General features: G+C 38.9%; 8 protein-coding genes and 1 long non-coding RNA gene across 9 annotated transcripts; 4 read left to right on the top strand and 5 right to left on the bottom strand.

The window, feature by feature from the left end:
* Window positions 1–137: 137 nt before the first annotated feature.
* Window positions 138–4,964, bottom strand: LOC137582036 (uncharacterized). Its single transcript, XM_068296467.1, has 9 exons — window positions 4,826–4,964; window positions 3,539–3,723; window positions 3,269–3,477; window positions 2,649–3,209; window positions 2,424–2,581; window positions 2,164–2,365; window positions 1,003–2,096; window positions 524–722; window positions 138–459 (listed from the first exon to the last, which is right to left on the bottom strand). Exons 1-9 carry the CDS (start codon window positions 4,962–4,964, stop codon window positions 138–140), a joined length of 3,069 nt encoding a protein of 1,022 aa, XP_068152568.1.
* Window positions 4,965–7,391: 2,427 nt separating this feature from the next.
* On the top strand, window positions 7,392–8,722 carry LOC137582037 (odorant receptor 98a-like). The gene is made up of 4 exons (XM_068296468.1): window positions 7,392–7,917; window positions 7,969–8,155; window positions 8,217–8,574; window positions 8,648–8,722. Exons 1-4 carry the CDS (start codon window positions 7,392–7,394, stop codon window positions 8,720–8,722), a joined length of 1,146 nt encoding a protein of 381 aa, XP_068152569.1.
* An 823-nt stretch (window positions 8,723–9,545) lies between these two features.
* Window positions 9,546–10,063, bottom strand: LOC137582039 (larval cuticle protein 65Ab1-like). The gene is made up of 3 exons (XM_068296470.1): window positions 10,049–10,063; window positions 9,841–9,968; window positions 9,546–9,777 (listed from the first exon to the last, which is right to left on the bottom strand). The coding sequence occupies exons 1-3, from the start codon at window positions 10,061–10,063 to the stop codon at window positions 9,546–9,548; spliced, it is 375 nt and encodes a 124-aa protein (XP_068152571.1).
* Window positions 10,064–10,714: 651 nt separating this feature from the next.
* LOC137582952 (larval cuticle protein 65Ab1-like) lies at window positions 10,715–11,412 on the bottom strand. Its single transcript, XM_068297746.1, has 3 exons — window positions 11,374–11,412; window positions 11,083–11,210; window positions 10,715–11,022 (listed from the first exon to the last, which is right to left on the bottom strand). The coding sequence occupies exons 1-3, from the start codon at window positions 11,389–11,391 to the stop codon at window positions 10,797–10,799; spliced, it is 372 nt and encodes a 123-aa protein (XP_068153847.1). The 5' UTR covers window positions 11,392–11,412; the 3' UTR covers window positions 10,715–10,796.
* A 426-nt stretch (window positions 11,413–11,838) lies between these two features.
* LOC137582917 (larval cuticle protein 65Ab1-like) lies at window positions 11,839–12,684 on the bottom strand. The gene is made up of 3 exons (XM_068297697.1): window positions 12,658–12,684; window positions 12,325–12,452; window positions 11,839–12,261 (listed from the first exon to the last, which is right to left on the bottom strand). Exons 1-3 carry the CDS (start codon window positions 12,673–12,675, stop codon window positions 12,036–12,038), a joined length of 372 nt encoding a protein of 123 aa, XP_068153798.1. The 5' UTR covers window positions 12,676–12,684; the 3' UTR covers window positions 11,839–12,035.
* A 1,886-nt stretch (window positions 12,685–14,570) lies between these two features.
* Gba1a (Glucocerebrosidase 1a) lies at window positions 14,571–16,598 on the bottom strand. Its single transcript, XM_068296681.1, is given in 5 exon segments — window positions 14,571–14,924; window positions 14,990–15,160; window positions 15,163–15,331; window positions 15,393–16,408; window positions 16,478–16,598. Coding segments are annotated over 5 exon segments (1,680 nt in total). The 5' UTR covers window positions 16,536–16,598; the 3' UTR covers window positions 14,571–14,658.
* Window positions 16,599–16,788: 190 nt separating this feature from the next.
* On the top strand, window positions 16,789–17,353 carry LOC137582221 (uncharacterized). The gene is made up of 2 exons (XR_011033263.1): window positions 16,789–16,968; window positions 17,037–17,353. It is a non-coding gene; the product is annotated as an uncharacterized lncRNA (long non-coding RNA).
* A 1,012-nt stretch (window positions 17,354–18,365) lies between these two features.
* On the top strand, window positions 18,366–21,253 carry prt (portabella). The gene is made up of 6 exons (XM_068296760.1): window positions 18,366–18,814; window positions 18,882–19,457; window positions 19,740–20,350; window positions 20,409–20,628; window positions 20,692–20,816; window positions 20,875–21,253. Exons 1-6 carry the CDS (start codon window positions 18,634–18,636, stop codon window positions 20,965–20,967), a joined length of 1,806 nt encoding a protein of 601 aa, XP_068152861.1. The 5' UTR covers window positions 18,366–18,633; the 3' UTR covers window positions 20,968–21,253.
* Window positions 21,254–21,323: 70 nt separating this feature from the next.
* Window positions 21,324–22,398, top strand: LOC137582282 (ciliary microtubule associated protein 1B). The gene is made up of 4 exons (XM_068296761.1): window positions 21,324–21,454; window positions 21,511–21,729; window positions 21,788–21,974; window positions 22,049–22,398. Exons 1-4 carry the CDS (start codon window positions 21,436–21,438, stop codon window positions 22,311–22,313), a joined length of 690 nt encoding a protein of 229 aa, XP_068152862.1. The 5' UTR covers window positions 21,324–21,435; the 3' UTR covers window positions 22,314–22,398.
* The last annotated feature ends 125 nt before the right edge of the window (window positions 22,399–22,523 follow it).

The following is a 22,523-nucleotide window of genomic DNA, read 5'->3' on the forward strand; positions in this document are numbered from 1 at the left end:
TCAAGCTTCTAAATTTAGCCAAAGTTTTATTCTAGAGAAGTTGAAAAAAGATTTTTATAAAACTAGTTTTAATGAAATTTCAAAATGTCGAAACTGCATTCATCTTGCTTGCATCCTTAAAACCATTTGCATCCCAGCTAGTCCTTATCTTGCTGATGCTTAAACTTGCGTAATTCGGTTTGTATGGCCTCGATGAGTGGAGCTGCAGAATCCTGGCGTCTGCCCGATGTATTCGCTGCTCCCCTTGAGATCTCCAAAATTGTTTCGGGCCGATGAAACGGACCTGCGCTCAGGGGCCGATTCAGTGATGGTGAATGGGACTCAGAGCGATGCGTGCTGCCACCACCCCAGGCACTGTAGGTGGGAGAAGGCGGCTGTGTTGATTGTGCGGATTTTGAAGTCTTTTCCGGCTGAGCTGTGGCCGGACGTTCAGTTGTCCCACTGATTTTTGATTGGTAACTACGATGAGAGTGGACAAAAGGTTAGTACTGCTGTTTATGTATGTTAGATCTGTAATGCGTACCTTGGTAAACCTGCAGAAGATCCGCGATGTTCACGCTTTGTGGCTCGTCTATTATTTGTGAAGTCACGTGTGGGCAGCGGCATGGGTAGATCATCTTGGCTGGCATACATTTGCATGGCACCTTCCAGCAGTCCTTCATAGTGGTTGCGTATGGCCGAGGGATCGTGCATTGGACTGGGGCTATAGCTCAGCAGGGCCTCTGCGGAAGATTAGTTGAGGAAATTGATTTGTTGTTTTGCTTTGGTTAAGAAGTTGAGTTTTCTGTTAGAGGATTGCAACTCTACGATGTTATTGTAGACTAGATATTTAAATACGGTTCAGGTATCGAGGGTAGGTATGTATACATTGTGCATGCAATAATAATAACAACAATTTACAACGACTACAGTTGCCTTAGTAACGTGTCTTTGCCCCAAATTGCACGTCATTATCGTCTTCATCATCATTATTATCATTTTTTTTATCTCCACCCGCCTCACCCTCATTGCCGGCGCTGCCCAAACGTTTCTTGTGCCGCTCCCAGACTACAGGACCCACCACACCAGGATCCGGATTGTCACTGTGCGAGGCGGAGCGTACATTTCGTATGGAAGGCGGAGCCTTGGGACTGGGAAAACTGGCTATTGTGGCTATGGTGCTATCCTTGCTGCCCAGCATTTTCTGTGACTTCAGAGATCTGGTTGAGTTGTGCAGTTGTGCAGCCGTCTTGGATGATACAGCATTCACATTATCATAGTAGGTGACAAAGACGGGATCTAGGACTCGATTCAATGGTTCAGGCAAGGCGCTCTTTGGAAACGCCCTTACCGATGACATCGAGAGGAAGGAGCCCACGCTAGCCGTATCGGATGACTTTTCAGATGGTTGTGCATTTCGAATGACCTCCTTGTTAATGGCCTGTGGTGAACCAATGTTGTCAGTGAAATTCTTGTCTCTAAACTCAGCCTGCTTCTGCTGCTGATGGATCAGTTTGTTTCGATGATAATTGTTGTGCGGATTGTAGGCCTCATTCCGCTGAAAGTTCTCGTAACTTCGACGAAGTGCAGCTGGAGAGCCAGCACTGCCTTCCTCTGCTGACGAATGATCACCGACACGCATGGATGACCCTTGAACTGGGCTGGTCTCAAGTGAACCCACTCGATTCTCATTCAAGTAACGACGCTTTGACTTATGCCTGGACTTGTCACTTTTTTTCTCAGACACCACTGATGTATAGATTGTGTCCTCATGGCCTTCGGCGCGATCATACTGATGTTGGTGATGCCGGCGCTTGTGACTATCAAATAATCGGGCTGCCTTTTCATCCAGAATACGTTGCACATCTGCACTTGGCGGATTAATGGGGCAATACACCGAAGAGTCGGAAGTGTTGTCAGTCGAAGAAATAGAATCTCGACGTGAGCGTGAATCGGGGGGTGGAGCTGGGAAACTAATGCGAGCTTCTCGTTCATATGAAAAGTTCTGAACACCAACATCACGCGAACGACCCGTACTCTGACCACCATCCAGTCCTCCGCTAGTGCTAGGACGTACAGACTGACCCTCCGACAATAAATCATTGCGTGAAGAATGCCTAGCAAAATGATCCGAATCCAAAATAATTATTCATTTCTTTCAATAAATAGTTTATATTTGCTCACCTATTGACTTCGCTTAGTTCCTTCTGGCGTGCACGTGTGCGTCCTAGTAAAAGAACCGCCACCAAGAGCAGCATTAAGAGCAGAATGGCCAACGAACTAATGACCACCAGGGCAACATTGTTTTTCACCGAGTTAAAGAATCCCGCTTGACTGCTGCGAGGAACCGGGGCCAAGGCTGTGGCTGTGGGTTCTCTAATATAAGCTGCAAGTGGAAGAATTCGTAGAATTTCACCAGGAAATTGATAGAAAAATCTACTTACGCTCCGATTTCATATAGATTGGTTTGCCTAAAGTACTGACTGCTTCTGCCTCGGTAACCAACTCCATGTCCTTGGCGGCTGTTGTGGCCATCACTGGACGTCCATTGACCAGAACCGTATAGATCAATTCTGTCTGGTTGGCCATGGGTCGCTCATTCCTGCATGACGACAACAAGGAAGACAGTAAAAACTAAAATGCTGAAAGGACTTTCAAGTAAAACCTACAATTTAAGGTTAACATATGCGTCAGTGGCCATTCCATCATCACCATTGGTGTTCCACTTTTGAATATCAGCCTCGCTGATTTGCGTGAGGTTATGTATGACAACCCTAACACGCTCGTCCCGGTAGACGGGCTGCGGTTCAGGATGGGGCTGGGGTTGTGCCTCTGCCTGACTTAACAATGCGTCGCGCATTTCCTGCAACTTTTCGGACTTGCCGTTCTGTTGTATGAGCTCCCAGGGGATTAATGTAACATATGCACTATAGTCAATAGACTCTGTGCTTGCGTTTGGTATTGATATTGAGGTGCTTCCCACACCTATCATGGTCTCGTCGGGCTCCTCATCGGAGTCGTTGCTCCATTCGGTTTTGCCACCTGCCGCCCTAGCTGTTTTTATGTAGGGCCCATCATAGCCATCAACTTCTATGTCCAATACCTCGACATCATCGGCAGGCGATGTCGTGGTACTGCTCGATGGTGGTTGACGACGTTCGCGTGGTACGGTCACCGATACTCCTTCAATTTGCTGTGCCCCATTTATGCCCAGGTGTCGAGTTTGTTGTCTTAAGAGGGAAAAATAGTTGCATTTTTTGTTACTTTCCATTTCATCAGATGGCCATACCTGGTAAAGGCCAAACGATATAAACGTGCCAGTTTCTCCTCAAGCATGGGATTATCTTTGGGTGTATAGAAGCCTGACATGACAGTCAATAGCCAATATCGTCTGTCTGTGGCTGAGTAGTTCAAAGGTGGCATTCCAGATGTTCCCAAATCCCAATTGCCACCGCCATCGTCAGGCTTGCAGTCCAAGCAAATGGGTATATCGATTTCCTAAAGCAATATCTCCCAATAAAAGCAACCGAAATCTCTAATTGCTTCAACGTCAACTTACATTATTGCCCTCCACATAGACAGTGGCCACCACAGTTTCGGTCTTAACAATTACATCCTTTCCCTTACTTATGCCCGTGTGGACTTTCTTCAGAAAATCGGGTGGGCCGTCTCCCGAGCCAGTCCAAAAGAAATCTTCCAAATGGATCTCATCCTTGATTTCCTGATAGTCATCATCAGACTCATCTGAAATTGCAATTGTTGGAATTGTTTCTTTGGGGGCGTGACTTAAAACTTATTAATAGAGTTTCTTGAACTTTTACAACGTTTCCATAGTAATTAACTTGGTCTGGGAAGGTGAAGTAAACTTTATAGACAGCAATTGGAATGGGGCCTAAAGACAAAACACTAAGAATTATATATGCACCAGTCTTGAATGGGATAATACAATCCACTTGTAATCCAATTAGCTAAATAGTGTTTAAGTTATGATTAAGTTGCCCAAGAAATCTCCCAAATTTAGCTACATTCCCATTTTTGTTTTTGTTAGCCATCTTAATGTCGTTGCCCCGAAATATAAATAACAATTTACCTTATACTACAATTTATCGACAAATCATGAAATGCGGTTGCCAACCTACCTACCTATCCACAGTCACAGTCACCTCCACGGACTCCCCTCCTCCAAAACGAGGGAGCTTTTCCCAATATATGTATAAAGTGACTTGGTATGACTTGTGTTTATTTTGCCTGCTCGTTTTATTATATGATTATGTGCTCTTATTTTGACTATTGAGATTCCCCTAAATTCAAACATTTTGTTTGATCAATTGCTGTAATGGCAACCAGATATGGTTTAATAAATGATAAAACATATATATTTGGTCCTTTAAAATTGCCAGCCATTATGGTTTTGGCCTCAATGATAATGATGATGAGTCCCAAACTCCAACATACTCAATTCATAGACAACTGTAATTCGTTTTTATCGATTAGCACATAGTGCACACACACACACACACACACACACACACACAAGTTGTAGGTAGGTAACTCCTCATCCTCCACAAAAAACAAAATATGACCCTTAGTATGAGTAAAGTTGGTCTCCATTCAGAAATTGACCATTTGTTTGCGTGTTGGCAATACAATTAACTGGTTTTTTCTGTTCGTCTATGTTTAGTTAATTTTGCCAGGCTTAAACCTCAGCTAATTTCAAATTGTTTCCTTGCAATTAATTTCTATTGATTTTCCCAAATTCCACGCACTTGCCCACTCATTATTACAGCACAGATTCTGACCATTGTGGTTTGGTTTTTTTTATATAAGAAGCGTGAAATTCGGTGACGCATAACGTCAAAGGTCAAACTCATCATCACTAGAGATTTTTTGGCCTGGGTGGCTAGTTCTGCTTTCTGGATCACAAATTGTTCATTCCCAGTACTCCGTACTCGGATGTTTATGGAGAATGTGAAATCATTTGTCATCTCACAACAATTTCATCGACTGGCTGGATGCTCAACTTACCGTGACTTAATTGTATCAACGGCTGACCTATCTGCTCTGCTGACCCCCAACACTTGTCCACTTTGTGTTGTAAAGTAGTCAAAAATAATATACAAATTGCTAGACCTTTTCCTTTCATATCGCCAATTGGATTGTTTATTTATGTGTTAACATTGAGTTCACTTGATAATGCGTTTGTGTGGATCTGTCGAGCATTATATTGTCACCCGAAAACGTTTGATTCCGAAACTTAGTTAGAAAAATGATAGCAATTGGCTTCAACTTGACACTCTGAAAGTTGCCCGGTAACTGAATTCTAATCCCAACTTGTATTTTGTCAATTGCAGGGGATGGTTGGCTTAACTCGCTCTCTCTCTCTGTTTTGGCCTGGTTAGTGGCTGGTCAGTTACCTGGGGCAACGGCAACAGGCCAAATACAAATACTAAAAGAAAAGCGCGCCAAACAAAACCCACATCTGATAAACAATGCAACGTTTCTTTCACTCCACCTTCTCCCTCCCACCCTTTCACCCTCCAACCACAATTTTTGTTTCATTGTGTTTGCCGTAAACAAAATGCCGCTAACTTTGGTTTTGTTTTAATTTTTTGTAGTTAGTTTTATTGTTTATACTAGGTTTTGCATATGTTTAGTTGGCTTTATAGACCAGAACATGGTAAATCTAGTTGCAAACCGGCAACAAGTTCTAACGTCTTTTTTCGAAACAGTGTAAAGCTTTTGACCAAGTTTAAAGCTGTTCAATCTATGCACACTCACAAAAGCTCGTGGCTATCAAACCATTTTATATTAACATAAATAATTTGTTCCGCATTTTAATCGCTTTGGAGTGAATAAACTGGCCAAAAAAAAACCCCCGAAATATTTGTGGCTGGGAAAGATCCCACTTTTAGAATGACGCAGTTTCTTATAAATTAAGTCAACTCTTTGCCAGATGGGCTAACACTCTTCAGGCACAAACTGTCTCAGGTCTTACCAACTGAATTTCCATAATTATATGCTAATATATATACCCTTCTGGCCAAGAGTAAAAAATTGTCTTTAAAGCCTATACTTATTAATGTGATTATGTAGAATCTGCCATTCATTTATGCTGACCATCATTATACATAATTTTTCAATCTCTTATTAATGACGCAAATACATCAGTTGTTGGTTTTTGAGTAATTTGAAGGAATCATTAAATAGTTATTACTTCATAATTGATGATTAATTAGTGAATCACAATTGGCTTTAATTTATGGGGAAATAAATATTGTTCATCAACACCAATAAGTCTGAAGTAAAGTCTGCCTGTGGGCCAATTTAATTATGGTATTATCTAGATACTAGTCGAGTCACCTAAAGAACTGGCTAATACTGACAATTGGCCGAAACAAAACAATCTTTTAAAAATCAAAACAAAGACATGCTATATACATATACATATATTGTATATTCATCTGAACCGGTTCGAGGTTTTTGTATCTGGATTGCAGGCGGTTTGAATTAAAAACTTTATTTGACCTGCCTCAAATTTAATATTTAATATTTTTCGCGATTTCGATATTTGTGTCAGTTATTAAAGTCTAAACTATGATAATTTTTATGAATTATTCAAATATGTATTATTGCAGAAACTTCAAACACTTTAGCATCAAAGTTATCATATTATAGACATCAGACTCATAAGCTTCAAAATGTTTGCAACTTTTAGACAATTCTCATTCTCTTGGTATGCAAATGTCATAATTAGCGTGACTAAAAATTAATCAACTGCAACAAAATTTGCATAAATTTCAACTGCATTTTCTTTGCTTTTGTAATTTGTTGTGTTCAAATGAGTGACCTTCAAAAAGTGTTCATAACTTGAGTATTAGTTTCATTTTTGCAAACGCGTTTATTCAATGAGTTTATCATAAAGAAAGATAGATATGGAAACTTGTCTATCCAGAATGGTCAAAAGATGATCAAAAATATAGTTAACTTGATCGATTTTAGACACATTTGCCTATGGCCGACAAAGATCTGCCGAAAGCAGACCCAGAGACGACTTTCCCAATATATTATCCGATATCAAAAATACTTCAGATAAAGTAAATTATTTTAATGTATGACTTCAAGTCTTCATTTTCCATCGTTTCAAATTGTGACTTCTGTTTCATTTGATATACAAATGAAATTCTCCTTTTGACAGAGCGTAAAAATCGCTTATAGAATCAAAAATTCCACTTAATTGTGGGAAAACTCCTACAGTAAGGACAAGTGTTGCTAATTGATTAGCAAGTGGCGTAAACATTAGGACCAGCAAACGCTATAAATTCTAGTGGATGCCAATAATTTTCCACAGTTGCATAAGGACATTGAAAGAAGTTTGGCATTAGAAAACTAAAGGAAAACCATTGAAAAAAAAAATGATATTCGAGTTATTGAGGAAACCTGGACCACAAGATATGAAGTCAACTGCAGATGCCTTCGCTTATTTCCAGTATGGAATGATTGGAGTGGGTTTCTTGCAGCCATCGAAAGGCCGAAGATTGTACATGATGTTCCGAGGACTTGTGATTATGTGGTCTGTTATATATTTGCCCTTGGCCATGATTATGGGCTGTGTCGACGAGATACAACATATTAGTCCTGACGAGTTTTTAAAATTGCTGGCAATTGTCATTAATATTTTTGGTTGTTCCTTAAAGATTCTGGCCTTCTATATATATCTACCGAATTACCACAAGGTCAAGAAACTGATGAACCGCATGGATGAATTTTGCGTGACGAATGAAGGAGATCGTCTCAGGATTCGCTATTGGGTTGCACGCTGCAATGTCATCTTCATAATATACTTGACTCTCTACAACAGTTATTGTGCATTGGCCTTCTTGAATTCGGCATTACATAAGATGCCACCATATCGAGAAAATAATCCATTTATCGATTGGCGTGCGAGTAGAACAGATTTTTGTATAATCTTTGTGTTTCAAATGATCTTAGTAACATTTATAACTGTGCAACATCTGCTTGTCGATGTCTTTAATGTGATTTATTGTCTGATGCTTAGGGTTCATATTGAAATTCTCCGAGAAAGAGTTGGAAAATCGGGCACAGATCCCGAAGAGACGGAACGGGAATGTTACGAAGAGTTAGTTAAATGCATAGCCCAACATGAACTAATTTTAAAGTATGTATTAAGTGAACCTCGAACTGAATTTGAAATTTCACACTTAGTCTCTTTTCTCTAGGTATTCCGACTTAATGCGATCACTATTTTCACTTACTACTTTCATACAATTTATACTGATTGGCACTCTCTTGGGTTGTACTCTAGTCAATCTCGTCTGCTTCTCTGACTTCTGGAATGGACTATCGTGCGTGATATATATAATAGGATTGATGTCTCTAACATTTCCATTCTGTTACATCTGCGACCTTATAAAAATAGACTGCGAGGGACTGGCACTGGCTATATTTCATTCCAATTGGATAGGATCAAGTCTTCTCTATAAATCGACCATCATCCAATTCATTCAGAGGGCTCAGAAACCGATTGCTTTTAAAGCTGGATCAATATTTCCCATTTGCATGCAAACCAATATTGAAGTGAGTATTATAGAAAGTATAAGAATTGATTTTTGTATCTAAAATATGACTTTCCTTTTTCTTTTACCCTAAGGTGGCTAAATTGGCTTTTTCTGTGGTGACTTTTGTTAAGAAGCTAAATATTGCAGACAAATTTTTTATGAAATAGAAAAACGCTATGAAAAAATATGCGTTGGAAATAAATGTTAAACTGCACCAAGTAATTAGAATTGGCACTTCCTTAAAATATTTGCACAAGGAATAAAAGTTATACACATACATATATTTGGACTTTATGAAAATGTTGATTTTCCGAAACAACAATTTTCTGCTGTTAGATCAGGAATGAGCTCTAGAATCTTACAATTAGAGCGAATAGAAATCCTTCTCAACTAATTTCCCTTGGTCTGTGCAGTTCTACTAAGCGGCTAATTAAAGCTAGAAGACGATAGGAGATTTAAGTAAATGGTTTCATTTACAACTTTAAATACATACTAATGAAACGAGGCATCAGGATCAGCCTCCTGGTTGAAGTAACGTAATTGAATTTTCGGAAAAACTAATCCTATTGGCGTAACAACCATGAAAGTCTCGAAGTCAGTGAAAAGAAACTGACGGCCAATGCATTTGAATGGGCCAATAAAATGTATGGATGCCTAAATTGGGAGTGTCAGTTGTCGAGTTTTGCCTTGATCTGTGCAATTCATAGATCGATTTACTCACCAACTTTAATGACACCATAGAGCGAGCCTTTATATTTATGGCCAATATACATATGTATATGCTGGAGAAAAACAGGATTAAAACTTAAAGTACTTTTACTTTTGTATATATGTATGTATATATATATCGGTCAAGCTCAAATTATTTATTCTGCCAATGAAATAATTTAGAATTCTAATTGATGATAAAATGTCATTATTATAAGGTTTATTATTAACAACTTTATGTTTTTTTGACAAAAAACAAACCATCATATGTCTGTTGCCCATTCAACCGTTGAACGTGGCAGACTTAAGAACAGCATTAGACAGTTTACGATTCTTAATCTCATAGTGGGATTTGTAACCATTCTTATCAGCAGTGTACATGGTAATAGTCTCGGTGTCAGTCTTTTCATCATAGGACGAGTAGGTACCCATGCGAACATGTTCCTCTTTGTCAGTGCCAGGGTTTAGAATGAGACCGATTTCCTCACGTTTGCTGCCATTTGGCTCCTCCAAGCTGCAATTTAATTGGTGTTATCAGTAATCAGAGGCAATTCCCTTGGGACACAATGTCACCTACTTAAAACGGTAGCCATCAGGAGTGGCCACTTGCTTGAAAAACTCCAATGCTAGTTGCGGGTAATTGTAATCCAAAAATCCCGCCGAGCTATGGGCAACCATACCAGCCACAAGGGCAGTGAAAAGTAACTAAAAAAAAAACATATGAATTACACTTAAATTCGAAAGGTTTGCAAAAAAACAGATTGCAAAATCATAGATTCACTAACCAACTTTAAAGACATCATATTAATGCACACTGAATAACCGAATGATACTGAGGAATCTAGAATACATGTGAAACTATATAAAGGCTTGATGGGAGACATAAAAAATGAAGCTGCGATTAAGGAAACTGGATTGACTTGCAAAACAAAGCCTTAAGATTATCAAATTATTGGCTATGGACAAACCGGTATGATTCACACCCTTCTGATCTTCCACTTCCTTTGTAAAAAGAAGAGTAAATAAATTATAAATTCTTATTTTTAAGTTTCACAAACCATTGAAGAAATTGATCCATTTAAATTACTCCAAAAAACATTTCAATTGAGTTTTCTTAATGTCCAAAATGAGTAAATCTTCGGAAGACATACAAAAAGAATATAATGACGTGATCATTAGATTTATTTCCCCAACGCCATGGGTTTATAAACGTGTTTAGTTTGCCATAAAAAACACGCTAATTTCTCTTCGTCTTAGTTAGGTAGACACCACACCAGATATTTTGAAAGGTCAAACAGCATTACGCAATGGAAACTAGTCTGTCCAGAATCGTCGGATGATGATAATGAAAAGTCTAAAGTTGATCTTGACCAAACTTCAATGAACTTGTTGCCAAGATGTCATAATGATAACCAGTTTAGAGATTGAGAACATAATAAATAGTTTGACGATTTCACTTTTTGTTTGTTTGTTTATTTACACAATGAAGAGTCTTCATTTGTTTAATTATAACTAATTGATTTGATTTTATTGTTAACCAGAAGCAGACTTGAGAGCACCAGGACTCAATTTACGATTCTTAATCTCGTAGCGGGATTTGTAGCCATTCTTATCAGCAGTGTACATGGTAATAGTCTCGGTATCAGTCTTCTCATCGTATGATGAATAGGTACCCATGCGAACGTGCTCCTCCTGCTCAGTGCCAGGGTTTATAATGACTCCAATTTCCTCACGTTTGCTGCCATTTGGCTCCTCCAAGCTGCAAGTTAGTTCGAGAGTTTTAGCTGATCCCCATACGGAATCTCCTCTATTCACCTACCTAAAACGGTAGCCATCTGGCGTGGCCTCCTGTTTGTAGAATTCTGTTGCCAGCTTTGGGTAAATGTAATCCAATAATCCTGCAGAGCTGTAGGTAGCCATGCAAGCCACCAGGGCAGTGAAAAGTAGCTGGAAAAAAAAAAAAAACAGAATTAATTTACACTTGTAATCAAAGTACATTGATCAAGCAGCTGCATTCTCCGTGGGCAATTAAAATATTAAGTTTCGCAAAATCAACATCAGAGACATTGCCTTGATCTGTGCAACTCATTGATCCGATAGATTCTCTCACCAGTTTGGCTGTTAACATGTTGATACGCTCTGAAGTAACGAAGTGATACTAAAGCATCTGAAGCGTTTGGCTACCTATATATAAAAGCTAAAATATCTGCATAGATTGTAAGCAATGTCTAGAAACGATCATTTGTATTGATGAGCGGGTAAGTCATAATTTTCAACATACTAAGTAGCCGCTAGAGTCAAGAAACCGGTCAGAATCGGAATCAGCTCTTCGGGCTAACTCGTGGCCAGTCTCCGGAGATTTTGTATTTTGGTAACTAACTAACCGCATAAGTTATTATATAACCATATTCTATAGCATGACTAAAAAAAAAATGTTCACTTTGAAGATATTTTTGCATATATTAAAACTATGCACAAAATATCAATGTGTTTTGTTTTTACCTTTGTAATGAGGCATCTGAAGTTAAGCGAACTTTTATTGAAGTAATAAGTAACGAAATAAAAGGCGGAAGTATGAGAGTCATTCAAGAATCCAATGACGTGATCATTAGATTTATTTTTCACAATTCAATGGGCGTGTTCAATTCTCATTGACATTTTTTGTGCTATGATGATTGCAAATGATTATGAAAAGGTTTACAGTCAAGATACAAATTTTAGACACAATTTCCTTTATTTACAAAAATAAAATAAACTATTATCAGTCTAAATTTAACCCGAAGCGGACTTGAGAGCACCAGGACTCAATTTACGGTTCTTAATCTCGTAGCGGGATTTGTAACCATCCTTATCGGCGGTGTACATGGTGATAGTCTCGGTGTCAGTCTTCTCATCATAGGACGAGTAGGTACCCATGCGAACGTGCTCCTCTTTGTCAGTGCCAGGGTTTAGAATGAGACCGATTTCCTCACGTTTGCTGCCATTTGGCTCCTCCAAGCTAGAAATTAATTGGAGTTATCAGTTATCAGAGGCAATTCCCTTGGGACACAATGGCACCTACTTAAAACGGTAGCCATCGGGAGTGGGCTCCTGTTTGTAGAACTCTGTGGCTAGCTTGGGGTAAACGTAATCCAATAATCCCGCAGAGCTGTAGGCAGCCATGCAAGCCACGAGGGCGGTGAAAAGTAACTGAAACAACGAACAATTTATTTACACATAAAATCGATGCGTTACGATCGGGCAGCTGCATTGTCGACCGGCAATTAGAATGTTAATTTGATTGCAAAACACTTAGACATGCCATTAAAATAGCTGGCTATTTGCAAAGTCAACATCATCCGAGGCACACTGCCTTGATCCTATGATGATGCATTTCACCGATCGATTCACTCACCAGTTTTGCCGACACCATATTGATGCACACCGAATTACCGAATGATACTAAAGTATCGGAGCTCTAAGCGTTCTATTTAAAGGCGCAAGAAACAATATGCATAATAGAAATATGCGTATATAGACGACTCAAAAAAAAAACTAGATTGATGCGCAAGTACTGCATATTTTCTATCTAAAAGTGGCTAAAATCAAACCGGTCGCATTGGCATTGCCTTTGTATGTTGGTAAACAGCTAAACTTGGGATGCCAATAGTTATATAACCATAAACATTTATGGAATTTCTTTATTGTATAGGTATTCACATACATTTGACTTATGCACAAATTTTTAATACAATCAAAGTCAAAAGACACGGTTAATAAGATGATTATTAGATTGATATCGACAACTCTAAGTTTGTATGATAAAGTGATCAAGCAATTCACTGACGAATGTTAAAAAGTTCTTTGTTTATTTATTATTAACATGCAAAAGTTAATAACTAGCCCACTAAACTCTTCAAAACTATGGGACTTTTTGCGAAACCTTCTTGCTGGAAAATCTCATAGTGGGCTCTGTAACCGTTTTTATCGGCAGTGTAATCGACATTGGACCGAAGACTAAATTTCGGATCATAGAGTATATAGCTGCCTTGGCGAATAAGTTCTTCATCGTCAGTGCCAGCATTTAAAATTTTAACACTTTCACCTCGTATGCTTAAGTTTGGCAAATTGTAGCTGCAATGTTATTCGAAATATAAGGGAGGGGGAATCCAATTTCAATTGCACTTTTATCTACTTTAAAAAGTATCCATCTTCCAAAGGTACTTGATAATAGTTAAGTGATTCGAGCACCGGATAGTAGTGACGGTTGATTGGACCAGCTGCGCCGTAGTCCGCCATGTAAGCCAAGAGGCTAGTGAAAAGTAACTAAAAACATTGATTTGACATATGAAATCCATTAATGGAAGGATCGGTTGTCACACTTACCAATTTTGTGGATAACATGGTGATGAAGAACCGATTGATACTAAAGTAAATATGGAATATATTTTCTCAAAGCGTTTGCCCCAGAAACCGGAATCTCCATAAACCAGTCAGATTAAGATTCTTTTTATTGATTTGGCGCCACGCCTCAAGTTGTTATCAAATAGACGTTATTGTAACTCTCTAAACTTAGTTTAGGTAGAATGCTTAAGTCGTGAGAATAGTTTAGTCAAAGTAATAAGTCAGTTTGCCCCAAATTATTCTTTTTTAATAAAGTGTTATCAAATGTTTTTACTCCAAATATAAAAAGTTTACTTAGATGCAGTAAGAGAACTGGTATTCCTTCTATCAACTTAAGTAAACTACTAGCCACAATCAGGAACGAGTAGTTATAAAACCACATATCAAAAATGAATGCTCCCAACTCTTAACTCATAACTTAGCATCTATTATTATATAAATTAGTTTCTATAATTAAATTCATATGATAGTTTCCATATTTGTGAAGCGGTTGTCCTTGAATTTTAGTTAAAATTTTGCCAAAATGTTATTTGTTTAACAATTTTCAACTAAAACTGGTTAAGTTTATTATATGTTTTTATTCAAAAAGTGTTTAGCGTTGCATTATGCCTAACTAAATAAAATCTGAGGTGTTTTTAAGCTTTATGCAAATCGTTCCATGTCGAGTAATGTAAAATGAATTAATTTCAATTTAGAATTTAATTGTTTTTAAATGTATCGAATAAGATCACTGACTTGGCCTAGGAAGTTTAAATTTATATTAAAATTTAAATTTAGTAAAAATTCTCTAAGAAAAAGATAACATCTATAAAACAATAAAAAAGTTATGATAAAGCTATTAAATATGCATTACTAACATTGCTGATGATGATTAAATTGTCAATGGCATTTTAACTACCCAGTTTATAGATCAACTAAGATCAGTTTAAAATATTTACTGCTGATCGTTTTATTTCTCTATTTCTGTAAATAAAAAAGATATATGATTTCATCAGTTTTTGATCATTATATTTTAGCTATATAACAATGTGTGAATAGACTTGGCTGGCACATTGACAACAAGACTGCCTCGCACACTATCCTCCACGGTGATATCCAAATCGGCTCGTCCACTATTGAAAAGGATGGCAGCAATTTTCTTATCGGGTCGCTCAAATGCCACAGAATCCAAATTGACATTACTTGGTGTGGCCTCAATGCGAACAGATCCTTCCGGCACAAGCTTAGAAAAGTGTCCTATGGCATAGAACATGGGTTGCTTGTAGAACTCTTCGTAGTCTGAAAGTTTTTGTAGAATTGGTATAAGAGAGTGTTGTGTAAATCAATAATTTCGTTTTACATACTCGTTGTGTTGGCTATGACAGGAGCATCTACTGTATTGTCCACATAATTCGGGCCACCCTGCTCATCCAGAATAATATTCCAGTCAATCCAGCCATGGAATCCATGCTTTAGATTCTGCAAATAGTCACGGGCATACTTTTCGGCACGTTCCCAACTACCTAGTAGGGGGCTGCCTTTTGCCAAGGCTTATCGCCTATGCATGATTCAGATACGATTAGCAACTTATCAGCAAAATAATCGTTGGTGGCATCGATAAAACTGTTGCCAAATATTTCATCCCAATACCAATGCACTGATAATCCATCAAAATAATCAAGTGAATTGGGTCGTGTATAGTTCATCTGGGGGAAAGAGCGCATTATGAAATATGAACTTTGTATTTAGATTTATGTGTTTTGTTACCATTTTAAACCAATGAGGGAATGTATAACGTTGATCGTCGTTGCTGAATATTACAAGATCCTTGAAGGCAGAATTGCGAATGGTAGGTCCTAGATAATCATTGACCCATATAGCCTGGGTCTGCGGTGTCCATCCCATGCTCATAAATTTGACAAAGAACATGAAAACTATTCCATTTAGCGGTTCATTACCTGTGGAAATGGCCCATATGGGTAGACCATTATCCACCATCAGCTGCAACCATTTAAGATGATAGTCGGCCCAAGTTTGATAATATTCCCGCTTTAGGCGTCCGAATCCAGTCCATTTGTTGTTTGTCTTCATCCATGGCGGAGCACTCCAGGCGGCGCCTTTGATCTTCAGGTTATTGGCTCCCGACACCTCAATCAAACGTTTCATTTGGGCCACCCGAATCACATCGCGTTCATCCAGCTGATCCATGCCAGTTAATTCAGTGTTGCCATCCTCCTCTGCATAGGACCAAGCACTCAAATCAAAATCACATCCTCCTATCGGAGTACGCATCAAATTGAAACCCAATCCCTCTTCTGCATAGAAAGACTTGTAGAGATGATCGTCTATATCCTGATTATTAAAGTTCTCTAATATATAGGAAACTGCTCCGGTAAAACTGCCACCAAATCCGGTAATCGTCTGATATGTTGTAGTCCGATTTAATTTTAGAGCCACATATCGAGTAATTGCACTTTCTCTTGACTCCAGTGTAAAGGCGCTGGCCAGAGTATTCTCCCATAGCTTTGTCAAAAATTCCTCATTCTTCGTCTCAGCAACAGGTTCTTCATAATCATCGACAATGTGCTTTGACTCTGTTCCAAAATTTCCGCTGGAAGTGGCAAAGCGAAGTCCTTGCTTCGAACTGGATATGAGGGCGAATTCTGTGTCACTCGTTAAGATGGGATTGTCCAAATAGTCGCAATAGTCCGACGTACACACACACACCTTGCCATATTCGGCCTCTTTTATTTTACAGGGAAATGTTTCCGCTTGTCCATTGCCTTCATGAAAAGTGAAATAAAGAACCTTTTATGAGTGGTTTTTCCAACTAAAAAGAATATCAAACTTACCAATTGCTGTAATCAGCAAAATTCCAGCAAATAGCCAAAAATATTTGCCAGTGAACATTATTAAATATTAGTCCACCTGTGCGTTTGGCTTGCTACCAACAAACTGAAACCACTTAGCCATTCGGAGGTTTAATGTCAACACTTGGCCAATTCTCAAGTGCTGACTAGGAAGTGGGTAACTGATTAAACGTACATAGATATGACTAACGTGGGTCTTAGACTGGACTACAAGTTGTGACAAAAATTGTAAATAAACTGAAATTTCTATAGATAGAATAAGCATTAGAAAAATCTCCATCATGTTGGCCATGACTTAGCTTTGATTTCCACTTGGTGTTGAGACAGAAAACTATTCTCATTCCACACGAACAGTTCATCCGGCAAACAACTCTCTCAGATGTTCCAAAATTTTTATTTTTAAAGTTTCAAAAAAGTTATTTTCTCCTCAAAAAAAAAAAAAAAACCCAAAAAAATGGCACCAAAAAAAGATGGTAAGAAATATCGAATTAAAAAACATTCTCCTTTAACTGTGTTTATGTTTTGTTTCTGTTATTGCCAGGACCTGGACCTGGAGCTTATATGCTGCCAAGTACTATTGGATACGCGAAAACAGATTACAGGAAGACCCGCAGCCCGCGTTATTCATTCGGCCTAAGGAGTCAGAGTACAAATGAGGAAGATGGACCTGGACCAGCAGCATATAAACTTGGAAGCGTTACGCGTTATGGCAAAGCAACCAACTTAAAGTTTTCCATGCTGCATCGTGGTGAACTCGAATAGTCCAAATGAATAACCAATTCATGGTTTATTCTAGTAATATAAATTGATTTATAATCTGATTCGGCTAACAAAAATAAAACACATTTCGAGCTGCAATCGATTAGCTTTTGATTCGTTAATCTAATCGCTTAACAATCCTCATTAGGTTTATCAGATTACACATAAGCTAATCTGGTGGACAGAGAATTCCCAGGGCTTATTACAGTGACCAGGTGTGCAAAACAAGTAACCTTATCATCTTATGGTCCCACACCCGTAACTGTTATCTCTAATGAATGTAAAATCAGGTTTTACGATTGTCTGATAAAACAAAGTAGCAAGCGCCTACTAAAACTCTCATTGTAATAGAAAATCAATTTTGTTCATAAATGATTAACGCAATCAGTCACAAATTTGTCGGAAACTAAATTTAAAACGTAACGAAAAAATCGAAAAAAAATACGAAAAAAAAACGTTCGTTCAATCGAATGGAAAATGTGACTAAAGGCTAAAAAATCTATAGCATGCTTATCAGGGCTCTCTCACATGTACACTCGCACCATGCCTGGTGTTCCTTGTGATGATTTTGATGTTCGTTATGTTGCTCGGTCTGAACTTTAAGCTGGCTCTTTAATCTCCCAAAAGATATTATGACCTACATGCTGCAGAAGAAAGTCAAATAAAAAAAGCTTTAAAGTCATATAACAACAACGAACCAAACACAACAAGCCCAATAAAAAAAGGATGAATGAATTTGGTAGCCTTTATGATGTCTATGAGTTGATGCCCTTACAAAGTTGCGGCCCCCCGTATGAAGATTTACTTTGAGCTTAAGCAGAGCTTCATTCACATCGTAACGTATTTTTTTAAGAAATTCTTTGAAATGTATAGAGTATTTTCATAAGAAGGAGTCAACTTGATTGCCTTTGGGCATATGCCCAGCCAGAATGTCAAAGTTTCCCCGTTGAACACAAATTGAATCTCAGATAAGTTGCTTGCTGGCTGGTTGCCTGGCTCTTTCGTTCGGCGTCCAATAGGCGTTCGTACTCGGGGGTCGAATCGGTTCGCAATAAACTGTCAATAAAATACAACGGCAACTTGTCGCAGCCTTTCAATATTGGCACATACGTCGTTGTAGCAGCACCACCACCTGTTGCTCCTCAGTCACATAGAGCTCGGTTTTTAGAGTTTTCGTCTTCCTCTGTGAGTGTGAGTGTGTGTGTGAGTGTGTTGGTGGACATATGTGTCGCTTTTGCTTTTATATTATAGCATAATTTGTGGCGCGAAAAAATAGCGAATCAAACAAAAGACTAGTCAAACAAGCCATATGGCAAACTAAACTTATCGTGCGGGAGTGTCTACACAGGCTTTTAATTAGTTTATTGTCTGCGTGTGCCATGTCAGGGAAATCAGCACTTAATCGTGGGCATACTGAAGGCCTGAAGACTGAAGCAGCTGCTCAACTGAATAGTTCTGGTTGCTCCACATCTCCCGCCCATACAACCGGAAATCGGTGTTTAATTGCACTGATTGTCTATTTGGCCCTCCTCCTGGATAATGTTCTTCTGACCGTAATCGGTAATCGGACACAATTCAAGTATTCAATTAAGCGGGAGATTAACCTCTTATTACCTATTTCGAACAGTGCCCATATTGCCCGACTATTTGGCTAATCTGGATATGGAGCAACAGCAACGGCAGGACCAGCCTCATCGTCTCTCGCCCATGTTAATCAGTTTAGACACTAATGGAGCCTCTAAGCCACCGTTAATATATCGGCATGGAGAGCACTATGTGGCCAAACATCCCATTCCTGGTAAATCGATGGTTAATTTCACTCCATTGCAACTCCCTTCAAACGAAGCGACCACAACCACGCCCACGAACACGGCTATGCCCATGCCTGTGCCTATGCCCACAGTATTGATGGGCAGCATTGAGAATCAGTCGGGCGGCAGTAATGTGTCCAAAGGCCTGGCAAAGTCTGTTGATAACCGCAATGACAACAGCAACAGCAACAACAACAACAACGGCAACGGCAATATAAACAGCAATAACACATTGGCCTTGACGCAAGAGAATGGCTCCATTGGACTGCTGCTGGCCATGAAGGCACTGGTACAATTAATTTTCAATCCCATCGTTGGCAATGCGTCCAACAAGTTTGGTTACCGCCTACCCATTGTGGTCGGTACCTTTTTCCTGTTGGTCTCATCGCTGGGTAAGTAGTAAATAAAAATGGGGCATCTATTTATGAAACGATCCAAAATATAAAAGGTTAAATTCAATGCAAAACTGCATTGAACATTCAGAATGAAAAGGACGTAAAATAAATGGTGATTCCCACAAAAGAGAGAAGTCCTCATTGAAATATGCTTAATTTTAAATTCAAAATGACATAAAACACTCGGAAATTTAAAAAGGAGATCAAGAAGGAATAATGAATGAAGTTTTTCATATTATTACTACTTGATTATTTATTTAACTATTTGTTTGTTTACAGTCTTCACAGTTGGCGAATCGTATTGGTCATTGCTATTAGCTCGAGCCGTTCAGGGCGTGGGATCTGCCTGCGTTAATATTTGTGGCATGAGTTTGGTGGCCCAACACTATCCGGAAGACGATCGACGCTCTAAGGTGATGGGGATTATTTTGGGCAGCATCGCTTTGGGTGTATTGCTCGGTTATCCTTTCGGGGGCATCCTTTACGATTTAGCTGGCAAACCTGCTCCCTTCATTATACTCTCTGCATTCATCTTTTTGAATTTGGGCCTACAATTGTTCACAATGGATTTGACCGTGCAGCCTGAAGTGGAATTGGAGTTGGAACAAAAGGCACCCAAATGGCGTCCGTTGCTAGAATGTAAAATGATTTTGGCCATTGTTGTGGCGATTTGGTTCTCCACCTCGACAATGGCCATATTGGAACCGTGTCTGCCAATTTGGTTAATTCAATATCTCAAGCCGAACAAGTGGCAGCTGGGAACAGTTTTTATTCCAGATTCTTTGGGCTATTTTGTGGGTACAAATTTCTTTGGTACCATTGCCTATCGCTTCGGCCAGGTGAAAGTATCCTGCATTAGTCTGATTCTGGTGGGCATTGCATCTATATTGGTGGGTAATCTCTTCTCTCTCGGTTAAATGAAAATAAACAGCAAATTTGTCCTTTTAGATACCCAGTGCCACAACATTGGCACAGCTGCTGTTGCCCCATTTTGCCTTGGGATTGGGCATTGGAATAATTGATGCTGCTTTAGTTCCACTCCTGGCTAGCTTTGTAGATGCCACTCTAAGCAAGGAGGAAGCCTCAAATGACTCTTCAAAAACCATATCCAGCTATGGTACTGTCTATGCCATCCAACAGACTTCCGTTAGTCTGGCTTATTGCCTAGGTAAGTTCAAGTAAAATTTTCTCCTTTGACTCATTTTAACTGCTCTGCTGTTCTTTTTGTCAGCTCCTTTGATTGGCGGTGAACTGGCTCAGAATTTTGGTTTTGCTTGGTTAATGCGTATAGTGGGCATCTTTAACTTGGCCTATGGGCCAATGTTGGTCTATCTTTATCACAAATACGACCCCAAGGTAAGTCAATTCTAATTTCTCAGATGGCTCACTTAACTAATGATGATTTGCCCAACAGACGCAACGTGACCACAACCAAGATATATTGCTTCAAACCAGTGGGCGTGGGTCACGATATAATCAATTTTATAATTCAATGGATATGGAATAAATAATTACTATGTTTTCTGTAAGAAATCCTAAAGCAATATCTTTAAAAATTATAGAGAAAGGATATTATTATCATTTACCCGAAACTTCAACGTCCTCCTGATACATATATGTATATCCCGTCCGTTTGTTAAATATTCTTTTTAAACAATTTAATCAATTGCTAGCATCTTTGGGACTTTTAGGAAATAGGTATCACTCTAATACTGTAATCTTTTCAATCTGTGTAAATTACCAAATATGCATTTAATTCCATTCTTCTTAATAAAAATTTACGATAAATTCGATCCGATGAATTTTAAGATTTGATGAAGTATGCCTTGATTTTGGTTTTGTCGTTAACCTGCTATATCTCAGTGTATGTTATATTCATTCCGATACTGGACTCCGTTCGGAAAACAACTCGAAAGAGTTTCTAAATTCTCCGTTTTCATATTTAGTCTAATATTGCAATAAATCAAAACCCATAATGGCTGTACGTCCTTTTGGTAAGAATAATAGTCTAGTTATCACAAATGTAGTTACGATGATGTGTCCTTGTTAGGGCCTGGTCCTGGCGCATATATGCTGCCACCTACCGTGGGTTATGACCATCATGATTCACGCAAAAACCGATTACCCCAATACTCGTTTGGCGTGCGAACAAATATGAATGGCCAAAATTCTGGTCCTGGACCCGGTGCATATTTGGTCGACAAATTGACTCGTCATGGCAAGGCTGGTGGCTTGGAGTTCTCCATTGCAGGAAGAACAAACACAATAGGTAAGTGGGTCAGATTACCTATTGAAAGCTTCTGCGTACAATATATGACGCCTTTCAGATAAAAGAGTCGGCCCCGGACCGGGCGCCCATGATGTACACCTTAAGCCCTTCTTCTCTGGAACAAATGCCCCAGCCTATTCAATGGGTCTAAAGACCGAATATGCCTTTAAGAAGCAAGGACCTGGCCCAAATGCGTACAAATATGAGGTCAATACTGTTAAACCTGCTGCCCCTGCTTACAGCATGTGAGTATCAGCCAATATCGGCTCCCAAAGGAACAATACATTCTTGATACTAATTTGCATCATCATTTAAATAGGGGCTTGCAAACAAAAATTAATCGCAAACATGATTCTCCTGGACCAGCAGCTTATGCTGCTGGAGATCTCAATATAAAATTGCCAAGTGCTCCACAATATAGCATGTCTCAAAGATATGGATTGCGTTCAAAGACTGTGGGACCCGGTCCCAATTACTACGACCTTATGTATTATCGACCGGGTAAAACTGGACAATCGTATTCATTTGGTATACGCCATTCACAGTACGCTCCACCTATGATTGTTAAATGTGATAATATGTAGTTTTTGTTGAGCAGATTGCAATATTAGAAAAAATATGTACCAAATTTTCAGTTAAAATAAAAATTGGCATAAATGGTTACATCTACTTGGCTTGCAAACGATTTTGCTTAAAGGAAAGGCCGGCAAAAGGATCTATGATTAGCTTTATGTACCCAACCGTTAGAATTTAGATTCTCGGCTGTTTTAAGCGAGGCCTTTTCTCGAAGCAGG

The sequence above is a fragment of the Drosophila tropicalis genome, unplaced genomic scaffold (assembly GCF_018151085.1).
Source record: "Drosophila tropicalis isolate 14030-0801.00 unplaced genomic scaffold, ASM1815108v1 contig_859, whole genome shotgun sequence".
NCBI lineage: Eukaryota > Metazoa > Arthropoda > Insecta > Diptera > Drosophilidae > Drosophila > Drosophila tropicalis.

What these genes read in the sequence shown, in the direction of transcription:
- LOC137582036 (XM_068296467.1), bottom strand. Translation starts at nt 4,964, where the DNA reads ATGACAAATGATTTCACATTCTCCATAAACATCCGAGTACGGAGTACT. An exon ending in GAACTAAGCGAAGTCAATAG is followed by an intron (nt 2,097 to 2,163) that starts GTGAGCAAATAT and finishes TCATTTTGCTAG; the next exon opens with GCATTCTTCACGCAATGATT. An exon ending in TCTTCTGCAGGTTTACCAAG is followed by an intron (nt 460 to 523) that starts GTACGCATTACA and finishes CTCTCATCGTAG; the next exon opens with TTACCAATCAAAAATCAGTG.
- LOC137582037 (XM_068296468.1), top strand. Translation starts at nt 7,392, where the DNA reads ATGATATTCGAGTTATTGAGGAAACCTGGACCACAAGATATGAAGTCA. An exon ending in TAATCCATTTATCGATTGGC is followed by an intron (nt 7,918 to 7,968) that starts GTGCGAGTAGAA and finishes AAATGATCTTAG; the next exon opens with TAACATTTATAACTGTGCAA. An exon ending in CAACATGAACTAATTTTAAA is followed by an intron (nt 8,156 to 8,216) that starts GTATGTATTAAG and finishes TCTTTTCTCTAG; the next exon opens with GTATTCCGACTTAATGCGAT.
- LOC137582039 (XM_068296470.1), bottom strand. An exon ending in CCTGATGGCTACCGTTTTAA is followed by an intron (nt 9,778 to 9,840) that starts GTAGGTGACATT and finishes ATTAAATTGCAG; the next exon opens with CTTGGAGGAGCCAAATGGCA.
- LOC137582952 (XM_068297746.1), bottom strand. An exon ending in CCAGATGGCTACCGTTTTAG is followed by an intron (nt 11,023 to 11,082) that starts GTAGGTGAATAG and finishes ACTAACTTGCAG; the next exon opens with CTTGGAGGAGCCAAATGGCA.
- LOC137582917 (XM_068297697.1), bottom strand. An exon ending in CCCGATGGCTACCGTTTTAA is followed by an intron (nt 12,262 to 12,324) that starts GTAGGTGCCATT and finishes ATTAATTTCTAG; the next exon opens with CTTGGAGGAGCCAAATGGCA.
- prt (XM_068296760.1), top strand. Translation starts at nt 18,634, where the DNA reads ATGTCAGGGAAATCAGCACTTAATCGTGGGCATACTGAAGGCCTGAAG. An exon ending in TGTTCTTCTGACCGTAATCG is followed by an intron (nt 18,815 to 18,881) that starts GTAATCGGACAC and finishes TATTTCGAACAG; the next exon opens with TGCCCATATTGCCCGACTAT. An exon ending in ATCACAAATACGACCCCAAG is followed by an intron (nt 20,817 to 20,874) that starts GTAAGTCAATTC and finishes TTTGCCCAACAG; the next exon opens with ACGCAACGTGACCACAACCA.
- LOC137582282 (XM_068296761.1), top strand. An exon ending in AGGAAGAACAAACACAATAG is followed by an intron (nt 21,730 to 21,787) that starts GTAAGTGGGTCA and finishes GACGCCTTTCAG; the next exon opens with ATAAAAGAGTCGGCCCCGGA. An exon ending in GCTGCCCCTGCTTACAGCAT is followed by an intron (nt 21,975 to 22,048) that starts GTGAGTATCAGC and finishes TCATTTAAATAG; the next exon opens with GGGCTTGCAAACAAAAATTA.